At 49.2% G+C, this 23,154-nt stretch overlaps 8 protein-coding genes across 8 annotated transcripts; 2 read left to right on the top strand and 6 right to left on the bottom strand.

Moving 5' to 3' along the window:
* Positions 1-2,599: 2,599 nt before the first annotated feature.
* ALT_0772 (casein kinase I) lies at positions 2,600-4,156 on the bottom strand (the record flags this gene model as incomplete). Its single annotated transcript, XM_033556237.2, has 5 exons — positions 2,600-3,180; positions 3,234-3,639; positions 3,696-3,844; positions 3,898-3,967; positions 4,028-4,156. The coding sequence occupies 5 exons, from the start codon at positions 4,154-4,156 to the stop codon at positions 2,600-2,602; spliced, it is 1,335 nt and encodes a 444-aa protein (XP_033412128.2).
* A 2,874-nt stretch (positions 4,157-7,030) lies between these two features.
* rtt106 (putative negative regulator of DNA transposition (Rtt106)) lies at positions 7,031-8,628 on the bottom strand (the record flags this gene model as incomplete). Its single annotated transcript, XM_033556236.1, has 4 exons — positions 7,031-7,596; positions 7,651-8,007; positions 8,072-8,410; positions 8,511-8,628. 4 exons carry the CDS (start codon positions 8,626-8,628, stop codon positions 7,031-7,033), a joined length of 1,380 nt encoding a protein of 459 aa, XP_033412127.1.
* A 404-nt stretch (positions 8,629-9,032) lies between these two features.
* Positions 9,033-10,158, bottom strand: ALT_0770 (mitochondrial 54S ribosomal protein uL24m; the record flags this gene model as incomplete). The annotated part of the gene is made up of 2 exons (XM_033556235.2): positions 9,033-9,680; positions 9,742-10,158. The coding sequence occupies 2 exons, from the start codon at positions 10,156-10,158 to the stop codon at positions 9,033-9,035; spliced, it is 1,065 nt and encodes a 354-aa protein (XP_033412126.2).
* A 3,577-nt stretch (positions 10,159-13,735) lies between these two features.
* Positions 13,736-14,686, top strand: rho1 (Rho family GTPase RHO1; the record flags this gene model as incomplete). The annotated part of the gene is made up of 5 exons (XM_033556234.1): positions 13,736-13,803; positions 13,901-13,928; positions 14,051-14,248; positions 14,342-14,476; positions 14,534-14,686. The coding sequence occupies 5 exons, from the start codon at positions 13,736-13,738 to the stop codon at positions 14,684-14,686; spliced, it is 582 nt and encodes a 193-aa protein (XP_033412125.1).
* Positions 14,687-16,128: 1,442 nt separating this feature from the next.
* Positions 16,129-18,706, bottom strand: ALT_0768 (uncharacterized protein; the record flags this gene model as incomplete). The annotated part of the gene is made up of 4 exons (XM_033556233.1): positions 16,129-16,860; positions 16,920-18,260; positions 18,316-18,409; positions 18,462-18,706. 4 exons carry the CDS (start codon positions 18,704-18,706, stop codon positions 16,129-16,131), a joined length of 2,412 nt encoding a protein of 803 aa, XP_033412124.1.
* Positions 18,707-19,560: 854 nt separating this feature from the next.
* ALT_0767 (methionyl-tRNA formyltransferase) lies at positions 19,561-20,310 on the top strand (the record flags this gene model as incomplete). Its single annotated transcript, XM_033556232.2, has 1 exon — positions 19,561-20,310. The coding sequence occupies one exon, from the start codon at positions 19,561-19,563 to the stop codon at positions 20,308-20,310; it is 750 nt and encodes a 249-aa protein (XP_033412123.2).
* Positions 20,311-20,449: 139 nt separating this feature from the next.
* On the bottom strand, positions 20,450-21,737 carry ALT_0766 (SDR family NAD(P)-dependent oxidoreductase; the record flags this gene model as incomplete). The annotated part of the gene is made up of 10 exons (XM_033556231.1): positions 20,450-20,472; positions 20,519-20,597; positions 20,652-20,714; positions 20,771-20,859; positions 20,914-20,965; positions 21,037-21,144; positions 21,193-21,255; positions 21,313-21,399; positions 21,490-21,634; positions 21,688-21,737. 10 exons carry the CDS (start codon positions 21,735-21,737, stop codon positions 20,450-20,452), a joined length of 759 nt encoding a protein of 252 aa, XP_033412122.1.
* A 491-nt stretch (positions 21,738-22,228) lies between these two features.
* ALT_0765 (glycosyltransferase family protein) lies at positions 22,229-22,915 on the bottom strand (the record flags this gene model as incomplete). Its single annotated transcript, XM_033556230.1, has 1 exon — positions 22,229-22,915. The coding sequence occupies one exon, from the start codon at positions 22,913-22,915 to the stop codon at positions 22,229-22,231; it is 687 nt and encodes a 228-aa protein (XP_033412121.1).
* Between the last annotated feature and the right edge of the window lie 239 nt (positions 22,916-23,154).

The raw sequence follows: 23,154 nt of genomic DNA, 5'->3' as shown, positions 1-23,154 counted from the left end.
GGAAGCGCCTGGCACCACACCAGGCTGCTGGAGTCTCCGCTACTCCAGCATACTGTGTTGTAACTCAAACGCCCTCAATCGGACGATCCTCGCTCTTACGAGACATGGCTCCCTCCAGCCTAACTAACCTGACTAGTCACTACACCTGCCACTGAAATGACCTCGGCAACGTCATGGCCTCATCTATCTCAGACGCTGGCGGCATACCATGCACAATGACGGCATCCTAGGATGAAGCCAGACGCAGTCCTAGACGCTTGACACCACTCACTGTAGGTAAATAAGAAGCAAGCAAGGGCAAAGACCCGGGGTTCAATCGTTTAATAGAGCAGTCTTTACTCCGTAGACTAGCAGTCCTCTCGCTTAACAGGAGGACTACCTACCGCAAGCCTGCACTCCTACCCTCCTCAAATCTAGTACACCACAAACAACCCTGTCGACTTAGCACTTACCACTACCACCCTATCCCTAGTGGTGTCTGCTCTAAAGCCTAGACTAGACACCTGGCGAATCCAACCCCTGCCATTCCCAAGTCCCGACTTCTGCATCTGCATGTGAGCAATCATTCTTAGATACTAGTCTTGCAGAACACCCCCTCACCACCATCAGCAACAGACTAGTCTCTCCGTAGGGAATTCACCAATCGTCGCGCCTGAGAGGACGATTCCCTCTGTCGATCGCTGCACTCCATCATTTAGTCGTGTCGTCGGGAATCGAGTCTCTCGCTGGTGTATGGCTGGAGGGTTGAGTGGCTATGAGCTGCCTTACGTAGTATAAGTGTGCACTGCTGAAGAGACACATCAGACCATTGAATCCCTGCCATCTGCCATCGGATCGTCCGATGCTTGCCTCTTGACGTCGGGACAAAGTTTCCCTTAGTTTGTCGAGTTGTCGATTAGGGCGAAAGACCAACCCGATCATCCCATTGTTGATGATCGTTTCCAATCTCGATATCTCTTCCTCCTCTGGTGGGAGATGTGGCACGTATGGACGAGTGAGCAAAAAGTACATGGAGGAATTCTGTAGAGCATGCATAGTCTTTCCACTACGATTCTTGCATCTTCCTTTCAATTGTCTAGAGCTACCTCTCTGTTGGTTCATGAACTGGGATCCCACAGTGGATTCTCTTCAAAGATACTGTGATACTTAACCACCCAGGCTACAACGCCATGTTCCTTATGAGGATATGGCCTGTCGACTCCGTAGCAAAACATACTTTGCAAATCCATTGACTACTGGTTGTCATTGGTATCTGGCTGATGACTAGGTAATGATTGCTCGATACTCTCTACGCCAGCTCTCGGTAACCAGCTGTTGCATGTGTAAATGTATGACACGATTTAAAAGCACTGCCAGGAAGAAACACAGAGACGCTATCTTCACAGAACCAACCCGCTGCTCAAACATGAATACAGGCGCAAAGATTAAATTCAAACGCGGTATTATAGGACAGAAGCATATATCAAACACGTTCCCCCTGTGACAATTCATTCCTTTCCTGGGAGTCATATTGACCCGCGATAACGAAAAGGAGCAAAGAGAAGGCAAGGCAAAGAGCACAGAGCACGATTGCGTGAGGGAACAGGCAGAATAGCGGAGCATGAACCAAGCACAAAATCACACCCAGGGACTCCCCGCAGACAGACGCTCAGGAGCAAGGACGAACGAGAAGACAACAGACAGCCACAGGCCGCTTTTGGGAGGATGACCACCATGACCAATGGTGCATCCCACGTTGGACATATTCAGACACTTATATGCTAAGCTTCGCGTGAAAACAGAGTGACTGCCCGATCCAGGCGGGAGGGACTCTTCCATCAAATGCACAAACGCCGCTTATTCCTCGGTCATTAAAGAATTACCATCGAAGGACAGCCACGGCAAGCCACATAGAGACGGAAGGGGGTAGTGTGCGATGAGGCGAGGAGCGACGCGGCGAGAATCAGGGTAGTGATCAAATAAACTGCGGCAGCAAACAAGACAGAAATAGAGATCTAATATTAAATGGCTGACGCCAGAAATGCGCAATGGAAAAACTGGACAAAAAACACACATGCAAGGGCAAAGACAAATTCTCAAAGTTCGCCGTTCCGAGCCGTAGCACCATGAAATGAATGATGACTATGATGTTTGTGAGGATGACGGAGTATTCGGTAGGGAGGGTGCGAAGAGCTCCTCGTTCAATGGGCGGGTCAAGCTCCAAGCTCGAGTAAAAGATGTCATCAGAAGAAGTTATAGCGAACGTAGACAGGGCGGTTCTGTGACCCAGAACCGAGACCCATTGATGACAGAAGAGAAAGGGGGAAAAGAAGAGCATGGAACCCCCGAGCCATCGTGCACTCATCTGGGAGTGATGCCTGTATAGCCGGCTAGATCCGAACCAGGAGGGTAGTAACCCCTGGCAGAAAAATAGGAATCGCAAGAGCATGCTGCCTTTCAAGCCCACCAAAAATTTCGACACAAAGAGAAAAAGAGCGTTGAATGATCAACATGACCACACCGTGATATAGAATTACAGAGGCACCGTCGATGAACCTTGTGTCAACCTGGAAGCTTGTATAAGCACGGAGGCATGACACTTGGGAACTTGGCAGATTCATCACCTACCGCAGCACAGCGCTTTCATCAATTTTTGGACGAAAGTAGGCTGCGGGTCATTGCCCTGAGTGCCCTGCCCTTGTTGGCTGTTCTTCGTGGGATTCGCCGGACTTCCCATGCGACCCGACAGATTCGCGTTCGAGTTCTGGAACTGCGCCTGGGTCGATGCCGTTGGCGTTGTCGCTTCCAAACCCCCGCTCTGACGTTTCGGCGGCATTCCGCCGGAGGCGCTTGGCCGGTCGCGCGTCTTCCCAGCTCCGGGTTTCGCTGGAGATGGGGGCGGGGGCTGCGCGGCGTTTAAACGGTCTGCAGTAACGCCAGGCCTCTGGCTGCCGCGGAGCTGCTGTGCATGGAGCTCGCGGGCGGACGAATTGGGAAGATTGTGCTGCAGGTGCTGCTGGGACGAATACGCCTTGTATTCCCAGCCCCTGCCGCCGTTCAGTTTCATCCAGTCATACTCTCCATCCTCTACTTCGCCAGCGTTCTTTAGAGCTTGGGTGAGCAAGTCCCTCAGGTAGTCGTAGTCGGGGGTGTCTTCGAAACCAAGGTTGCGGACGTAGGTAAGGTACTTGTTGAATTCCTCTGCATGGTAAAGTCAGTTCCATCGAACGCCTACGGCTTGCTGAACAACATACCTGGATATCCTTCGCAGAGATCTTTGATAGCAGTTGTTTGCTTCTTTTCTCCGATCTTCTCGTACTTTTGCTTATTGGTAGCTGCCTTCAGCCCCTGCCAGGGAAGGCCACCTCGTAAGAAGTAAAGGAAGACGTGGCCCAGAGCTTCCAAATCATCCCGTCGTGACTGTTCCCGTCCCAGATGGGTGTTGATACTCATGTAACGTGCTGTACCGGACAGCGATTTCCGTTCACGATAGGGAATGTGCTGCTTGGTCTTGGGATCTCTGTATTGTTTCGCCATGCCAAAGTCGACGACGTGAATCACATTTGCAGCCTTGGTGCCCGGTCGTCCGATGAGGAAGTTGTCCGGTTTGATATCGCGATAGATCAGATTCTTTTCGTGGATCGTTTGGACACGCGAAAGCTGGTAATGCGGTTAGTATCGAGTAGGCCGCAGGAGTATAAAGACACAGCACGCACCATCTGCTTGGCGACCATCACTACGGTCTTAACAGTGAACCGACGATTGCAATGATCGAAGAGGTCTTCAAGACTAGGACCAAGAAGATCAATGACCAAGATGTTGTGCAACCCTTCCTGGCCAAAGTAGTAGACATTGGGAATGCCAGCTGTAGTCGAGTCAGAATTATCGATCAGCTTTTGTATTACTATGTGAACTTACGGCATCCGACCAAGATCTTGTATGTCCGGTATTCATCGCGCAGTTGAGGTGCATCGCTCTTGCGTGGTTCCTGTGACAGTTAGACCATCAGGAGTCACTGAATTCGGACTCGATTTCGAGTAAAACATACAAACTTAATAGCCACCTGCTGGTTATTCAAGAGGTTTGTACCCTCGAAAATAACACCAAAGGATCCTTCACCAATCTTCTTCCCCACTCTATAATGAACTCCAACAACGTTGGACGACGAAGATGCCATGGTCGCAACCGTGTCTCGAGATCAGGTTATACCGACTTCAAAGCGACGACTGTGGAGAGCCTCTTCGATATTATATCACGTGGAAGACGAACTGCACTCAATTGAGCCGTCAGCAACTGGAATGACCAGAAATGGCGAGTAAAAGTGACACCGAAAACAGATAACTTGGATCCGAATCTGGCAAGTCTACTCACAGATGATCGTCGAGCCACGTAGAAATAAGAACAGGTTTTGTTCCTTCACCAAGCGGGACCATTCATGAACGAGTTCGACGTGCAGCTAAATCGATGTTGAGAATAAACGGCGAGGCGGAAAATCGACGACAAGCCTAGGGCTGCTAAAGACGATTGCAACGGTGATACAGATGACCTGGGAAAAAGGCAATCGTTGAATTTGTTCAGGATTTGTGATCAGAGCGACTAGGAGTCGAGTAGGTTGCTCCGCGGACTGGGACTCGGGGCTGCACACTGGCAATGATTGCGGTCGGGCGAACACCGTGGAAAATGGGAGGACGGGGGAAAGGAAAAAAGGAAACAAAAAGGGCAACTCCCGGGAACCAACAAACCAACTGCGTGGCAGCCACGATAAGCCGCACTGTGCAGCGGTTGATAGGAAGATTGGAGAGCTGGAGGAGAGGGGAGACTCAGCAGGTGAAGGAGAAGGAGAGAGGAAGTTGGGGAGTTGGACAAAAAGAGAAGAGGAAACGGAGAAAGATGGAGGACGATGAGTGGTTAGAACGGAGGGCCCACGCAGCGTACACCAGTCAGAAGTGCAGGACAGGATTTAGACTAGGTACCTACCTACGGGGGAGGAAAAGGGAAGTGAAATGGAAATAATGAGGCGGAGAGAGAGAGCCAGAGTTGGTGCTCACTGCACTAATACCAACCAGATATCTTACGATCCGAGAGAGAGTTGAGAAAAGACGATACCTTAGATTTTCAGGCAAGGAAAGGGGATCTGGTTGGATGATTTGGCTGAGCGAAGGAAATCTTGAGCGACTGTCACTGGTCGAGTTAGGTTTCTTGAGTGCCTAAGGTACCTACCCTAGTACCTTCGGGTACCGCCCCCCATGTACCCGCCAATATTGTACAGCCACGGAACGGTAATTTTCAATGGTTGTGGCCAAGATCTTTGTGAATTTTGTCAAGGGTTGGAAATGGATGCGAGTGCAGAGTAATTCGTACTGTATCCACCCGTACATTACTCAATGGATCACCTTACGATACCTCCTAGCTAAGGTACTCTAGTATTCAGTCTGAGACCCTCGATCCCCTGTAGTTAAGGGGCGACAAAGTGACCATATTATTATCGCCCAGTGAGGAAGGGGGCGATGGTCAAAGTTCAGAGGGGATAGCTAAGGAAAGGAAAAAGCGGTAATCCGAAATCATTTCCGTACGTACTTTGTCCGATGTATTGGACTCGGGGCCGCTTTGGCTCAGGGACTCACCATTTATCTATCCGGCGCTCATAACGTTTAACGATGGAAGCCGGAGTGGGTTATGCTGGCGTCAGTCTCAAAGTCTGCTAGTGATGAACCAGTAAGGAATGAGATTAGCTCAACAGAGAGCTGGAGCTCCGAGCTTGTCGACTAACCAGATATCTAGTCTGTCTAGCCTAGTGCCTGAAGTAGTACCTACTCCATTACCACGTACGAATACTAAAGTCCAGTGGGCCAGTCATCGCATCAAATACATAGAAGGAAACAATGGATCTTAACTTTGATAAGTCGCAGAATTGTGTAAGGGAGTCGATTTGGAATTTGATCTGATCAGGACCTTTTGTTACTGCGGTTACTATCATATTTCATCATTGACACTATCAGGTAAATCCCTGCAGACTACTTTCTTGTAACTGCGGAATGTCGCATGGTATTTAGGTTCGTCAGTGTCTTTGGTATGTTACATAACGGTTATAGCCCGGCTGGACCTGACAAGTACATGAGGCACACCAACGTATTTGTAAGATGTGTTTACAATTCGATTCTGTCCCCAGCTTCCTGGAATTTACCAGTATAATGTATAATAATTCAAAGAGTCTTTGATAAGCGCCAGCGATTGAGTTTGCCGACTCGACAGTTGTTCGTGTGGCGACAACAGCAGCCTGAGTTGGCATTGCTGCGGCGGAGACGCTTTAAGACATCCATGGATGATAGCCCCTGATACCGTTTTGTACCTGACCCGGGGACGTAGTGCGCACATCAGTGTATTTTTATACCCAATTTACCTCCCCTAATTCCGACTGGTACAAACGATCAGATACCCGTTAAACCCTTTATTGATAGAAGCGTTTCTAGGAATGGCTTCGGCAATCTCAAATTACCTAACCGATGGTCGAACGGCAGAGCGCCAAACGAAACCGACTGAGTGGTTCACAGAATCCTGATCCGAATACAGAATAGACGACGGATTGGTAGGAAAGAGGATTGAGTATGGCACTATCAACGGCGCAGCAGGATCTGCCACGTCCCACTGGCCCACTATATGATGCAATAATAACTTCATCTCTATTCTACTCCCTTTCGTTGTGGGCCATTCGAGTCTATCAGACCTTGTTGGCGTGAAACACGGAGTTGTATTCATATCAGCATCTTATTGGATGATGGTTACCTGCGCAAGCCAGGGCAGGCATTGATCATGCATGATATCTTTATGACTGTCGCGCATCTGTGTTCATGTTCCACAAGAACCGGACTCGATCTATCTAGCGGCTTGGGATTAAGCTTACTGTAGAAAAGATGATTTAGTGAAGAACAATGGGAAAGTAATCGGATGCACTCTATATGAATTGGAGGGACGCAAAGGGCCAGTCAAACATGACAGGATCTTGTTTACATCGAGCGCACGTAAAGTTAGTGTCACAGATCCGAGACAAGGATCACAGTTCGTCCTCAGCTACGTCTTCTGCTTCACTCCCAAGCTCGGCCGCAAGAAGGTCTTGCCCTTCATCATTTTCATCACCTTCTTCATCACCGTCCTCCCCTTCTTCGCTGCTCGAGCCACTACCATCGCTCTCGCCATCACTCCCAGGATCGTAGTCTTCTTCGTCCTCATCCTCCTGATCTTCGAGCTCGCGCTGAGCCTTTTGTAATTCGCTCTCCTCCGCAGCATTGTCGTTCGCGCTGCCAGCAACATCTTCCTCTGCCTTGGCTCCATTGATATTGTAGCGCTTAGCACGTCGCGCTTCTGCCAGACTCGCGTCTTGTAGACCGTGTTTCTTGATATATGCATCAATACCGGCATAGTCAGCCTGATCAATCATGGACAGCTCAAATTCCTGCGTCTCGTTTTCATCGCCATTGTTGGGCCGCACCGCGATATTGAGGTTAAAGGTGCGCTGGAGGACTGAAGTGTATGAGACCGACTCAATGTTCTCAAAGGCAAAGAAGACCAGCGGCTTCTTGAAACCGAAGAAAATACCCGTAGAGAGGAAGAAAAGATAGCCTGAATATATGAATTAGCTTACTGAGGAAGAGTCAGAATTGGAAGATCACATACCTTCTTTGCTACCACGGAAGGCTTTGACATGATAGGCCTTCTCCCCTTTCCGATGCGCCTCTGGCATAGCGCTCACAAACTGCCTCTCATCCGGTCGGACGACTTTTGTATGTGATAAATTCTCATTCAATATCCGTCGCACCAAAGCCTCGGCTGTCTCACCATCACCAGTGCCGACTTGCTGCCCATTCCCAGAGAATGCAGCCTTAGCCGGTCCATCGGAGACAGTCCATACCATGGACTCGAACACTTGTTCGCCTTCCGGAGGCGGGTTGATGCCATCGCTATATTGCGGGATGATACAGAAGTTGAATTGGCGTTGAGACTTCTCGGGCACAGGAAGGCACAAAACATGTCCTATCAAACGTACGGTCAAACGTCAGCACTCTTTAGCTACCAAACACCACGCGTTCAAACTTACGTATTCTGTCCAATGGAACACCAAATTCCACTTCCTTTGATGTTTGGTTCCGTGCGCGCAGAGAACCGCGCCCGGCAGTTACCTCGAGGGTGAGCTTCTTGCGTTGCGGTATGGCAAAGGAAACATCCTGCATGTAGAATTGTAAAGACGCTTCCGCCTTAACATCGCCTGGAGACTGTGTATCGCCTGCGACATTGCCATTCTGGAGCTTTCGTTTCTTTGCGGCAGGGCCTTCGTCGGCCTCTACGGGCTGCGTACGTAGGTTTGCGTGCCTGGCCAGCAGGCTGGAGGTATATTTAGCGATATCCTCGAAGAGAGGGACATGTTGCGGGGTATTCTCTGTTGACAAAAAAAAATGTTAATGTTAGCTTATATTCCCAGAAGCATCTCGTAACTGCAGAGGCCTGACGGAAATCCAGGATTGTGAGAGTGTACGTACCAATCGCATCATAAACTCGTTTCTTCAAAGAAGGTTCAGCAGCGAAGGCATCCTCAATGGCAGGGATACTGGCCGAAAGAGTCTTCGTTGCAGATCGATTAATTGTGGCAAAAGACATGACGATATGATTACAAGCTACAGCCCCAAATAACAAAAAGAAATAGCGAAGACGGGCTGAACTTTTTTATGTGTTAGAAGAAAGGATGAGAGACAAATCGGAGTGCGGATAGATGGGATGGGATAAAGGACCACGGGCCCTCCCCGGCGGCAAATCGCTGGAGATGACGCTCCTCTATCTCCATTGTATTCATGCGATGGTCGCTCATTAGAAAAGCTATTAGATAGCCATTGTGTTGCATCGCAACCAAATGATGCCACTGCGCATTGACCAGAACAAAATATTTGGTTTCTATTGTCAAATTGGACTTATTGTCTTATGCTACAGTACAATTGTATACACGCAGTTGAATCCCAAGAAAGAAAGGTTGAATACAGTATCCCCAGTAGAACGTCATCTGGAATCTAAGCAGAAGACCCAGCTTTCTTCGCCGCATTCTGTTGCATGAAATTCGCGATGAAGCCAGCCGTCTGGTCGTCCATAATGAAATTTCCGTCAGCGTCCCGTCTGGCGTTCATACTCTCGGCCTTCTTAGCCCGCAGCATGGCGAGGAGTTCACCCTTGGGCGTCATCAAAGACCTGCTTTGAAGATACTCCTTTCTGAGGTCCTCCATCTTCTTCGATTCAACCCATTCGGGGTCGTGCCTCGTCCGGTACTTGGAGAATGGGTTGCGGAGCTCATCGAGGACGCTAGGAGGGAACGGGGCGCTGTGCAACGAAGGAATCCATGTCGGCGTCTCAACTTCCATACGGAGTGTGTCCCATTCCTCATCCTTCATTGTCGCGGGTTCGCTGCGGGGCCACGGAATCTCTATGTCCTCGCCGGCAATATATCTCGTGTGCTTTGGGGTGTCTGTGCCGTATTCTCTCTCGAGTATGGGCTCTCCTCCATAGACGTGCTCAACCAATACGTCCCGCGTGACGCCCGTCTCCGGGTCATCGAGCGCGACCACGAGTCGGACGTCGTCAAGCGAGATCGGCAGGTTTACTGAGTTGAAGGGGGTCTTGTTTCCGTACTGCTCGTTCAACCACTCGGGAAAATGCACATCGGCCTGCAGAAAACCGCCAGTCTTAGTAGGTAGTCGTGGATCGTACGCAACAGTAAAAACGCACCATATTGAGGTCCTTGACCATCACAGTCTCATTGTTTGGGTCCACCTTGATGACCTCGCCGATCTTGCCCTTGTCTCTGCCCTTCATGATACACACCCGGTCACCCGCAGCAATATTGATGTACTTCCTGCGCAAGTGCTTGGGTATCGTCGGAGGATTCATCGCCTGTGGGCTCAGAGAACCGAAGGTCTTTCCATCGAGACCTGCATCACGCTTTGGAGCGAGAGGCCCTCGCAACCAGTCTTCCCGGCGTCGTATTCTCTCGGCACGGACATTGTCGAGTTCTATGCGGTTAAAGGCGAAACGCTGTCTCAATGCATCTTTAAATTCTTCGCGCTCGGCGGCCTTGGCCGCTCGGATCGCCTTTCGCTGAGCCTGATTCCTCGCTAGGGCTGTCCTCCGGATAATTTTCTGCATCTTGAATGATGCTGTCCTAGCAATGGCCAATTGTGGATCACCAACAGTTCCTGAGATATCACTCGGGATGGGAAAATTGCGGCTGCTCGGTGCACGTGACCGACAATGTGGAAGTTAAGAAGAACCAATGGGAGGCGTCGGATATTGTACTTCCTCACAACGCATTATCAATAATAGCGAGCAGATGGTTTTGTCTGCAGTCTCTGAAATCTAGTGCTGCTCTTGTCAATTTGGATGCCTCTGCACCAGTTATTCAAACCCTTCGCCGGATATGACAACTTCTTGCTAGTTTGCGAATCCTTTATATCCTGTAACTGGTTACGACAGAAGATACCGACAAAATATATATCATGAATGAGTTCCAGATTTGCATTCAGTTAGAACTATATAAATGCTACGGTACGAGTGCTGAATCTTGTCTTCTACTCCCACGAGATCAACGTTAAACACCTTGCTCAGAAAGCATAATAATACCAGCCAGACGGTTGTCTACATTGTATAGGTCCGGCATCGAGCAGTAGAATGATTGCATTTCCGGTATAATAGTATCTCTTCCCGGTTCTATAGTGCTTTCGTCTCTATCAAAAACCATTCCTCAAGCCAAGCTAGCTCGATATTAGCCGGATTCTATACAGGGCCTTACACCCACGATCACACCAGATTGCGCCATCATTGATGGCTATTCGTCTATGACCAGGGAGGACTCGGACGAGCTCAAGTGTGTAAGGACGAGGCTTTCCCCTTGGCTCGCACACCCATTGCCACAAACGTGGATCGCAAGAAAGGGGAGTCAACAAGAGAATCCAGCCTCATGGAGGCGATGTGGCATGTGAAGAATCTGACGAACCGAGTTCGTTCACAGTCATTGACCTTACCGCTTTGCGCGGAACAAGGTTCATGCCGGGGGTTTCGCCATGGACCTGTTGCAATGGCCTATCACATGGAGCTGAACTCCTTGCATCTCAAGCGGAAATGCTCACCAACCAGAGATGTTCCTCTCTCGGAGTGATAAGGCTAAGAGCGCTCATGTGTAGATTCAATTTACCTTAAGCTAAGTGAATATCGATCAGCATGGACAGCACTCTCTTTTGATATGAAATTGTTTGCAATTAAGAACCAAGCACTGTAGACAGTCAGGTCGCATTCGACCTTGATCCATTCCAAGAAGGAGTGTCACTCATCTTCATGATCCGGAAGACAGCCTGCAGCGGAGCAACCCCATTCTATCACTGGCATAATGAGGCAAAGGCCTGGAGAGGCTTCTGACGAACCAGAGGCCACTGAACCTCTGACGTGTAATGCGCACTCGTTTCGAACCAAACCATGACCACATACGTAGTGATAAATGTCGCTCGACAAATCGCGAAGCATGAAGGGATCGTCTCTTGGACCAAGCGTCTGCTGTCGTTCGGAAATAGCATTAATCCACACATTCTATCAAAGTTCGAGAGAAGTAATGTGAGATGCAGCACTTCTGCTAGTCCCTCCTTTGTCTGTGGCTGCGTATTCCGTTGAGAGACGATTACTCTCTGTACGATGTTTTCAGGGCAGGGGCTGATTGAAGGAGTATTCTTTCATCAGGAGAACGCAAATCTAAAGGGGTAGCCAATTCCAATAGATGACGTTAGTGTGTATGGGATGGATAGGGGGCTATGGCGGACGATAATGCACCGCCACGTATTGTTTTGACCACCTTGTACCGAACGTTGTAAGATACTGTTAGTTCAGACGAAACAAGCATCCATGGCAACTGACAGGCAATCTGGATGGAAAGGAAACAATAATTAACACCTCAAGCTCCAACGCAACGTCTTGCTTGGATTTGGACTTGGCATGGATATCTCTACTGAACACGACCAAGACAAATCGATTCGGTGTGCCTGCGCATTTTGCAAACGACGAGCCAATGCAGATCCCCTCCAGTCATTGGTCTTGTGTCGACTCAAGGCAACAACTAACTATAAGGTCTGGAACATCAGGTAAGCCACTACCAAGTATACCAGCAGAAAGCCAAATGAATACAATATTATTCCCAGTACTGTGCCATTGCACAGGTACAGGTTAACGACATGCATGGTCTTTCCATTCTAAACGGACTCCTGCGCTTGGTTTAACCAATTTTCTTGGAGAAGCAGGAAGCAACACGGTAAAGAGACTAATATTACAATACTCTATGGCATACCCTACCCAAGCTAACCATCATAGAATTATCTTCATGCTGACATGTGAGTTATTCAGAGGAGCCGATGCCCCAGATGAAGAGCTCCGGATCTCGAGCCAGAGTGGCATAGAAAGAACCAATTAGATGCCTGAGCCTCCCGAGCCAGGTCCTCCCAAGCCAGGTCCACCATCAGGATCTTATCTATGAAATAATCGGTGAAGCAATAATAATACTGATGATATATACAGGTTGTAACTACTCAATACTTTGGAGAACAAGTTTGAGCTAGATAAGGGAAGATATTATTTCAACCACCTATTTCCTGTCTGTGGAGAAATCCAAAGTATCCCGTTGAGAAACTCTTACAGTGGGACATAAGGTACTGTACAGTATCCAAGCTTCATGGCCATGTACTAGTGTGTATCATCTAAGTGGAGTAGGAAATTGGGTCTCAGCCACGGTGGCTTCAATAAGGGGACAAGGCAACAGCAGATTGAGGCAGCTGAATGTAGGAAGACAATCCTTATTCTCAACATATTCAAGCAGAGCATCTCTATATCAGTGACAATGAGTGAAAGGACACTGATTTGATATAGTACCACTTTATCATCTTAGATTCTGACTGTATGACAACTACACTGAGTATGTAAATATTACACGCATAAAAAGTCCTGGTTGTAAATACACTGCATCATCAGGAAAAGAAGAAACACCGCCTGGCTCAGCCACATATTTACCTAAGTAGGTAAGATTACTGTTGTCCACAGATGGGTCTGGTAAAATTACATTCATTTCACTTCCAACTCGTTTCATGGTCCTGTCTGTTGGCCGTCAATACAGAGTAGTCAGCAGCATGAGGACGGGGCTAATAGTACCTAATAATGGAAGAGGACCAGCCAGGGAAAAACGAAACATCGCCCAAATGAAATGAGAGCGAGTCCTTAGGCCAACCTAACCTCATTATTAACGCCGATAAACCTCTCTTTCCCTTTAGCATCGAAACTCGACACCACCACCAACAACTATCTTTCCTCATCGAAGCCCATTCACCATCCGTTTTCCATCCCAGTATTTTTTTGGATTCTATCCATCTATAGATTCAAATTAATTCATAGTTCGCAGTGCCTCTCTGTTTCTCCTTCCTCTTCTTCTCCTTTCAATACCTCTATCTTTTAGTGTTCCGCGCCGTTGCGCTTGTTGCTCCCGTGCACTGTATGTGATAACCCTTTTTGCTCTCGGGCGCCTGACTTGTCCCTTTCTCTACTCTCGACCACCCTCCGCCTATTCCATCACTTATCTACCTACAACAGTACTCCTGCCTCCTTTGCTGTTACTTCTCATCAACGCATCCCATCGTCTCTGCGTTGTCATCATTAAATTTTCTAAATCTTTCGCTGATCATTGTCTCCTTTCAAGATGGCTGAAATTCGCCGCAAGCTTGTCATCGTTGGCGATGGTGCCTGTGGTAAGACTTGTCTTCTGATGTAAGTTTCATATACTCTCCCTGCCTATGGCGATCATGATCATCGGAAGCACCGAGCTTTTCTTTTACTTGAGCTAATCCCGATTTTCTATGGATAGTGTCTTCTCCAAGGGAACGTTCCCTGAGGTTAGCTTTCCCCAGCCTTGCCGTCCGTCATCGTACTATCGATGCTTGCTGCTCGATTCGAGTCAACCTCATCGTTCAGTGCTCGAATGACTCCTATCATCTGACACTTCACAATTCTTCAGGTCTATGTCCCCACTGTTTTCGAGAACTACGTCGCCGATGTCGAGGTCGATGGCAAGCATGTTGAACTTGCCCTTTGGGATACTGCTGGTCAGGAAGATTACGACCGTCTTCGTCCTCTTTCATACCCCGACTCCCACGTCATCCTGATCTGCTTCGCCATCGATTCCCCCGATTCCCTTGACAACGTCCAGGAGAAGGTGAACAATAGCCCAGGCGTCCCTTTATTTCCACCCAGGAAGAGGGGGAAAGTGATTCATGCGCGCATACACAGGGGCTGACAGCGATCATAGTGGATCTCCGAAGTTCTTCACTTCTGCCAAGGCCTCCCCATCATTCTCGTCGGCTGCAAGAAGGATCTTCGTCATGACCCCAAGACCATTGAGGAGCTGCACAAGACCTCTCAGAAGCCAGTCACTCCTGAACAGGTATGTGACCTGCCCCAACCTGAACTTGCTCTATAGATTATTGACATATTCGTTCAGGGTGAGGAAGTTCGCAAGAAGATTGGAGCCTACAAGTATCTCGAATGCTCCGCACGAACCAACGAGGGTGTTCGTGAGGTCTTCGAGGCTGCAACCCGGGCTGCCCTCTTGACCAAGACCCACAAGAAGAAGGGCAAGTGCACTATTTTGTAAACTAGTTTTCGTCTCCTTCGCAAAAGGTCTGTTTCATTCGGAGATTTTATCAACGGATCAGCGTCTCCAATATCTGGTTGCTTTTCACTGAGAGGGGGTTCTCTCCGTTGGCGTGTGCAGATGTGCCTGTGTGCGAGTGTGGATAATGTTCGACTACGGGCACATGAGCTTCATGGGAATTATCTGGCTATGCAGTTGGTCGACTTTCTTCTTTTGCAGACTTCTATTATTTTCTTAGGGAGGCGTTGTCTTCATAACCTTGTGGGTTTTCCTTATTTCTCGCTTCAAGTTCTCCTAGCGTCTACAGGGCTGCCCGGCTGCTGTAGCAGCGAACTGTTGCTTGGTTCCTAGCAAGCGACGGGAAAAAACGAGGGCGACCCGCGACTCTGAGGGCGTATGGTTCGGAAGCGAGCAATTTGAGGATGGCGTTCTGTCGCGTGTGTCCGCCAACATACTCTCTGAGAAATTGATTGAGAAAGGGAGTCGAAATCTCGTGGTATGATAGACGATTCCTATCGCATCGGGTACTTCCAGCAAGGGTCTCATACTTTCCTTTTTTCGGTTAAAGAGAATGCATGAAACTTTCTTCGATCGTTGACGCTCGCATCCCTTCAGTCAATCTAGGTTTTATCCTATTCTCCATGAGTCTCAGGATGTCCAAGTGATTTCAACGCCAGATGGTTGCGATAGTGTCACCTGCTCAGGCTCTCAACTAATAATAATGCTGTTACTCTTTTTTGTACTAATTGTGTACTGCCTGTTTTCCGCGTCGATGGTATCTGCTTATATCTTCCAATTGACAACGTAGAGTATTAGCAACCAAGTCCAAGGTAGGCATTGATGAGTGATACGATCTTATACTGTGGTAGTTTCTCATTACCAGGGGTATGTTCGAGCAATGTCTTCAGAAGAACTAGACAGTATGATATAACACCTGTATTGCTACAGTTTTAGTATTCTGGTAAGCAGGATTACTCCTGAGTCAGACCCATCCCTGCATCCACGGAGTAGATAGTAGCGTTCTTCAGAAGGGCGATGTTGAAGTCGACCTTCTCTGAGTCTGCTACGGTCTGAAAAGTAGTCTATAGGAGGGTAACTAGTAGTACTAAGCAGGCTGTGTGTCATTTTCAATGGGACTGGTGCCAGTCTAATGAGTGGAGAGCCAATACTGCTTGATTTGAACAGATCGGTTTAAATATATAAATGCATGGCTATGCTCTGCTGCAAGCCCAATACTATGCTAATAGACCAAGGGGTGGCTGATTTAGTCTAACTAGAGACTCACAGAGATCGTGTTGTCACTTGTCCGATTGCAGTCATGTCGAGACTGTGGTGTATGTTTTAGCGCACTTTCTCTTTTTAATGTTGAGTGCTTCTGCGTGAGTACAGAATGAAGAAATATGGTATCTCATAGAAAAGTTCCTAAACCCGAATATATGACATTATCTGTTGAGGCTTAATAGATTCTCTATATATCGTCTCGCATCAAGGCCCAGCCCCTCGACAAGTTTCCCCGGCCCCGTCTCAGAGCGTGAGGCTTGCAGTCCCGGCGATGATGCACCACCGAGATCTCTGAAGAATCGTGTTCCACTGCCACCGCGAGCATGCCCCGATGCCGAGACGTGGTCGCTCGCTTTGCGGACTAGGAATGCTTCCCGCGCGGGAGGGGGAGAACAGCCTTCGCCTTTGCTGACACTTGAATTGAGATCGTCTTGATGGTCCGGGAGTTGTGCGTCAGTGATTCGTACCCAAACGATCCACCAGCCGCGACTAGTCTTGCAGGTTCGCTCGAGTTCGAGGGGACGCAGCCTGGTTTCGGCGTATGTGCTCAGGAGGCGCTGGTGAATGTTGAGACTCTCGACGCGGGACCATGGCGAGGTCTCCAGAGCGTAGTATCCGAGGTCCGGGATGTTCGGAATAGAAGACCGGATGGTCAGATTTGTGGGGTCGTAAACGAGATCGTAGACCGGTAGGTTCTTGGTTGAAAAGCGTTTGTTGAAGTCGACCGCATTCTCGGACACGAAAATGCGTTCTGCGGCATTCGCAGGTGATGTGGAGTTGCACAGAGACCTCTGGAGGGGAGCGAGTTGGTGATGTATGCTTTGGTAGAGGGAAACATCGTTCAAGGACGGCGCTTGAGGGTCAAAAAGGAAGGTGTATATAAAAGGTTGATTCTGTTCGTTACATTAGCTGACATATCAATGAAGAGGCCTGGTACCGGGACTGAACGTACGACATAAACCACTACCCGCAGCTCAACGGATTCCGTATCACCTGCCGCGCTTTGTCCTGAACGACCAGCGCGTTGGACATACAGAGTCCGTTGGACCATCTTCTGTGTCACTTTGGCTGTTGATTCATCTACGGCATTACCTTCAGGAGATTGATAGTCCACAATATCGGAGTCATCACGTAGACCAATAATGAATTTTCCATTAGCCTGGTCCTTGGGTTTGGTGTCATTGCTAACCCTCGGTGCGCATTCTTCAGATGCTTCCTGGGAATAGCCAGAAGACTGGTGCTCTTTCCTTGCGTCCGACTCAGTCTCTTCCCGCTTCAGTGCTTCAATGCGGGGGTGTGTGCTGGTTGTGCCGGACGGAAATCTCCAAGACGAGCCGTACCCGAATGTTAGATACTTGACCAGAGTATCTGACCCAAGACCCATCCAATCACTGCCCTTGTCGCCCCTGGATGGGGAGCTGTCAGTGCTACTTTGGCGCGTCCCTTGTGCGGCCTCCTGTGCAGCTTTCGATGCTCCTAATACGAGGGGAGGGGGTATCCCTGGGGCAAAGCTGCGTTTTGTCTTCGTGAGTTGGGATTTGTCGGTACGGCTAGCTGAGAGAGATTTCGGAGCTGATCGACCACGGTGTCGCCGTCGGCGTTTTCCTCGTCGCGGTGACGTCGGGTCCTCACCCACCCCATACGCATCATAGCCATATCTGAAGATCCATTCCATCCACTGAGAGACCTGTACCAGAGAAGTCCTCGAGATATTGCCGACTCCGGAGAATATGACACCATCTGATGGACGAGGGTAGACGTCCGAACCAAGCCAACTTCCCTGATTTTCGCCGGCATCAGCAGGATCTTCAGACCTCTTTGTCGTTGCAAAATCCTCCGCCGCGGAAGGAGGATCGCCGAAACGGGAGACGACTAGATCCACTAGGCCGTCTGCTCTGAGTACATAGTCCTCAAGAACCTCTCTCTCCCCGCTTCCCCATTCTTCCTCGCCCACTCCGATGCCAAGCTCGCCGCCAGCAGAGAGCTTTATGCCATTATATAATTCAACGGTGGGGTTCCCGGTCAGGAGAATGTCCCAGCTCCATGCAAATTTGCTCCAAAAGCGCTCAAGAAACATGCAAAATGAGGACCTTCCAAAGCGGTCGTACAGACGCTGAAGCGTAAGCTCATGATGAAGGAGGAATATGGAATGAGCCCGGCGTAGCTGTTGTTTCAAGAGTTGCGGCGGACAAATCTCTCTCGAGGAGTAATAGAAAGGAGAAGCACCGGATGTATCTTGCGGGGAGGCAGCGCCACTTGCCGAATCATTGGGAAGCCTCGTGAGATCTATCGACTGTGATCGCATCGTCAGCGATCAACTCAGAAATGCCCCGCGACGCGTTCCTTACTGCTAGTATCCACCAATTTTCCTCCAACTCATGTAGTATGACGGTTGATTTTTCTGTCTCCACATAATCGACCGATTTACCGTCGGAAAAATTCCTGGAGTACCATCTCAGCTTTACTCAGCCTCTGCAAACGTTGTGAGTCGAACCTGGCGAAGCTGACCATTCCCTGCGCCAGTCCTATCTGGCGCAGCCTCTCATTTTGCCCCTCAGTAAGCTTTGCATCATCGTTACCAACAGCCGATCGTTCATTTGGTCGTGATCGCTCTGTTCTGGAGGTATAAAAAACAACCTGATCGCCGAAACTCTCGTCTGTCGGTCCGAGGAGGGGGTTGTATATCGCAAGGAATGAGAGCTGCGCGGGAACCACCGAAGTCAAGTCGCTATCTGGCATCGCATGTTCAGATCATGCCACACTGCTCATCACAGAGATGTGGCACACTTGAGCACGACTGTGTCGTTGGAAGTCGAGCTGCGCTGATCATATTAGGCATGTTGATACGGTGACATCACGTGGCTGAGCAGCGGGAAAGCTTCCGCGGAGCTTCACTTCACAACCGCGACAGCCAAATAGCAAATACAGAACCCGTCTCACGAGCACATGGGCAGGTTCAGACCATGGCTCATCTCATGAGAGCTGGAGCTCTCTGCCACTATAGAAGCGCTCTTTCAAAGCGCAGCTTTGGATATCGATTTCTTGCGACGAAAACATACGACCCTCTCCGTATCCTCTTTTGCGGAGCTGACGAGTTCAGCATAGCTTCCTTGAGAGCTCTACACGAAGAACATGTCAAACGACCGGATCGAATATCGTCAATTGACGTTGTTTGCAGACCTGGGAAAAGAGTAGGGAGGGGTTTGAAAAAAATACGGGAGGGTACTCTGTCCACTTTCAAGGATCAATGTGCTTGGAACTATGCTCACTCATTCTATCTGATCCATAGTCCCTATCAAGGCGGTTGCAACAGAACTTTCACTTCCAATTCATGAGATAGACACATTCAAAGGCTGGGCGGTAATTTATAGCCCTCATCGACTCAGTAGACTTGCGTACTGATGCTGTTAGCCTCCAATACTGCCCGGAGGTCCCATCAATCTGATAGTGGCTGTGTCCTTTGGCTTATTCGTGCCTCCCCGAATCCTCAATGCCGCCAAGTACGGTGGATTGAACGTTCATCCATCTTTGCTTCCCGAGTAGGGCCCTCAAAATTCTAAGCAGTTCCTCAAGAGGGTCCATCTAACGAGCGAATGTCTAGTTTCCGTGGTCCGGCCCCGCTACACCATACTCTTCTAGCAGGGAGGACGAAAACCGGCGTTACGCTTCAAACCCTACATATCAAGCATTTCGATCACGGCGTCATCCTTCAGCAGACTCCAGCCCCCGGTTTTGAGATACCGGATCCTGACACATGCACCGTTCCGGAGCTCCTAAACATCGTTGCCCCTAAGGGAGCGGAGATCCTCTTGGATGGTATTCGCAAAGGATTGTTCGTCCCTCCCATAGAAGACGCAGGCTGGCGGGCATCACAGAGCGACGAGCCATTAATTCATGCGGCGAAGATCAAGCCAGAGGATCGACACATAGACTGGGTGAATTGGACGTGGAAGGACATCAACAGGCGGAATCGCGTGCTCGGTCCGCTCTGGAGCAAAACCCTCGCGGTTACCGATCCTACTTCAGGAAATCCCTTGTTCCAACAGCGCAGGGTAATCCTGAGCGAGATGGAGGAAGTAGATACGCTAAAGGGCTGCGAGGCTCTCTCTCTTGTTCCCGGCTTGCCTTTCGTGGACAGCGCACATCCGATTGATCGCCAACAAGGAAAGGGGCTGTACGTGTTCACAAGAGATGGCAAACTGATTCGGATCCATCAAATGAAGGTCGAAGGAGAACAGAATGCAGATGGTGTTCGCGCTGCGCTCAAAGCTCGGATGCTTAGCGATCGAACCTTCCACTGTGGCGCTGCCGACTTCACTCCGTTCCATAACCCTTTGCAATAAACCCAAGAAGAGCGAGCATCGTCATTTCCTTTTCATTATTCTAACAATATGATACCGCTTACAACGTTGCTCGAGTCTCAAGATCTATATACTTCGCAGCTATCACTCATGCTCCAGCTGGTCTTCGGGGCAACAACGCTTATTTGATCGCAAAACCGGCATCTGTGTTATCAGCATTGCGATAAAGCACATAAATTGGATCACCTACCAACTTGGATGGACTGTCCAGTCATGGACGAGTTCTGAGCCAGCATAACATATGCATTGGCAGCGTCCTCCACCTCAGGCTAAGGGTCACTCGGTTAGCAAAGGGGCGAGTATAAAAATTCGCCCTAGCTTACCAATTTCCCAAGTACCGCTTTGTTCTTGAAGGCTGCGATCTTTTCAGGAGGGAACCGTTGACCCTGTAATTTGATTAGCCCCAGTTCTGCGCTGCTCACTCTGTTACAGTCTGACATACCCATTCAGTGAGCAAGAGAGCAGGAACCACAGCGTTGACACGGACTTTTGAACCTTGACTCTGTGCGAGACACTTCATAAGGTGCAAACCTATGTTGAAATTGTGAGTCATGGTTCACTTATGGTTGTGCCTATGGATCCTACCTGCTGCCTTTGTCACAGCGTACGGTATGCTGCTTCCGCTTGGTGTGACAGCCTAAATGATTCTTGTAAGCGCCAACCTTCACAATATATATTTACCCCAAGATGGGATTGGTGGCTACCTACCGCAGTGGACGACGTGATAATGAAGACACCGCCGTCGGGGTTTGCGTTGAATGTAGGAAGTGCTTCCTTGAAGAGGTACCAACTACTCTTGACATTCGTTGTCCAGCACTGGGTGAAACTGTCAGCTGTTGTTGTCCATAAAAGCGGACTTCTTACCCTGTCCCAGTCGTCATCATCCATGGCGTCTAAATCGCTAAATGTAGTCATTTTGGTCCAGCCCTTGACGACAATTAGTCCGAGGCAATATAGTGAGAAGCATTCACTGATAGAACTCACTGCATTTGAGATCACAATATCCAGACCTCCAAGCTGTGCAATTGTGGTCTTGATCGCATTGCTGCAGTCTTGACGGCGACTGGCGTCCTACATTTCCAGGCCTCCGTCAATTGTCCAGCTCATTGAATCTGTCTAGCGCGCATTTGTGGATTACCACAGCAGGCAAGCAAGACTTACACCTTGAATAGTGATTGCCTTGACGCCGTACCGAGTCTGTAGGCTGGACGCGAGCTCCTCCGCAACGTCTTTGCTCGAAAGGTAGTTGATCGCAACGTTACACCCTTCGGCAGCGTACTTTTGAGCCACTAGAGCTCCCAATCCTCTGAAATCCCGTCAGCGTCATTCAACAATAAGAAGCCGGATTAGCAGATGTACCGAGAGCCACCAGTAATCAGGGCATTGCGCCCTTTTAAGGAGTAGGACATGATTTCCCCAAATACTTTTCCAGAGGTATATTTATGAAGAATCTAGACAGCCAGTATCTAAGTGATATAAGGAAGAATAATTGTCGAGACATAAATAGTATATTGGTCGACCGACGCGGGGTAAAGCATTCAGCTATGGGGAAGATATCGGTATAATTCCGATATCTGGTTGGGAGCGGAATTATGAGCTGTCCTCTGACTTGACAGGTGGAGCTTGCTACTCCCTATTCCTACATATGCACCGGCGCCCTCTTTAAGAAAGGCAATAGGCAGGCACAAGGCTCAATTGACCATCTCAATCTCAAGTACGGCGGGAAGGACATACTGAATCGAGGAGGTGCACTAGGCGCGCATACCTGACCTCGGCTTTGCTGTTAGTGTGTGTGGTTGATAGACACAGCTATATCGTCTGTCATTATCTAACAGTAACTGTGATAGTATACATAATCTAAGAAATATGGTAGATTGAATCTCAAGCCATCAGAATGCAATTAGTCTACCAGCGTGCCGGCATATTCGGTTTTCCTCATGCCCCTCCAGGCCTGTTTTCCTGCCAGATCAGGCCATTGCACAAGAAATCGATCAGCAAAAGGTAACAGTAGCCTTCCGCTTAGACTAAATGTTGTGACCCGTGCCCATGACTCTACGTAAATGGTACGCAGCTGGAAGTAAACTGGCGCTGGCGCGTCCTCTGATCTCTTCGCATGGGATGATCTCGAGCTATCCCTGTCTTGGCGGTTCTTGATATTGAAAAGAGACCCCAGATAGTGAGACAGTCGCAAAAGTTTGGCAGCCAAAACCATACAGACTGCAGTAGCCGGACCGTTGGTAAGGATGACGTCCGGGTATGGCGAGTTAGTTCTCGGAAGCGGCGACTTTTGCTCGGGATGACGGCCGCGGAGTACAAGGAGGCAAGCATAGAAACATTGAAGGGTCGAAAGAGGAGCAGTCAGGTAAGACTGGTGCACACGGCGAGCGCGAGGAACCGTGACGATTGCGTAGGACTCTGCGGTGTTGCTGCCATTGGCAGGTAATGATAGCTTTGGACTTTGCTTCAGCCATTCTGTCTCAAACTCCACAGCCCTCGCAGCGCTGAAATCGTCGCCCGAGCTGACAATGTACGTACGGTAAGTATATGTCGAGGGGTCGAGTTTCATACGCCGCAACATAGAGAACATCTCCGCAGTATGTCCGCCGCTGCCTAGGACGACGAGAAGATGAGTTGGACTATTCTTTCGTCGCCACTTCGGAACTATTGAATTTTGCGATATTGATAGAGCACGAATGCAGAGCTGAAAATAGAGTCATGAGCATGCAGCAAAGAAGGAGGGATTGAGCAGTGCCCTCACAATTAATGCTATAGCGCCGCATATGACCACAAACAAGAGGCCATAGAGGATTAACCTGACCCACGGCG

This window comes from Aspergillus lentulus (assembly GCF_001445615.1).
Source record: "Aspergillus lentulus DNA, contig: Alt01, strain: IFM 54703, whole genome shotgun sequence".
NCBI lineage: Eukaryota > Fungi > Ascomycota > Eurotiomycetes > Eurotiales > Aspergillaceae > Aspergillus > Aspergillus lentulus.
Note: the sequence above shows the minus strand (reverse complement) of the source record. Positions and strands in the feature narration are given on the sequence as shown.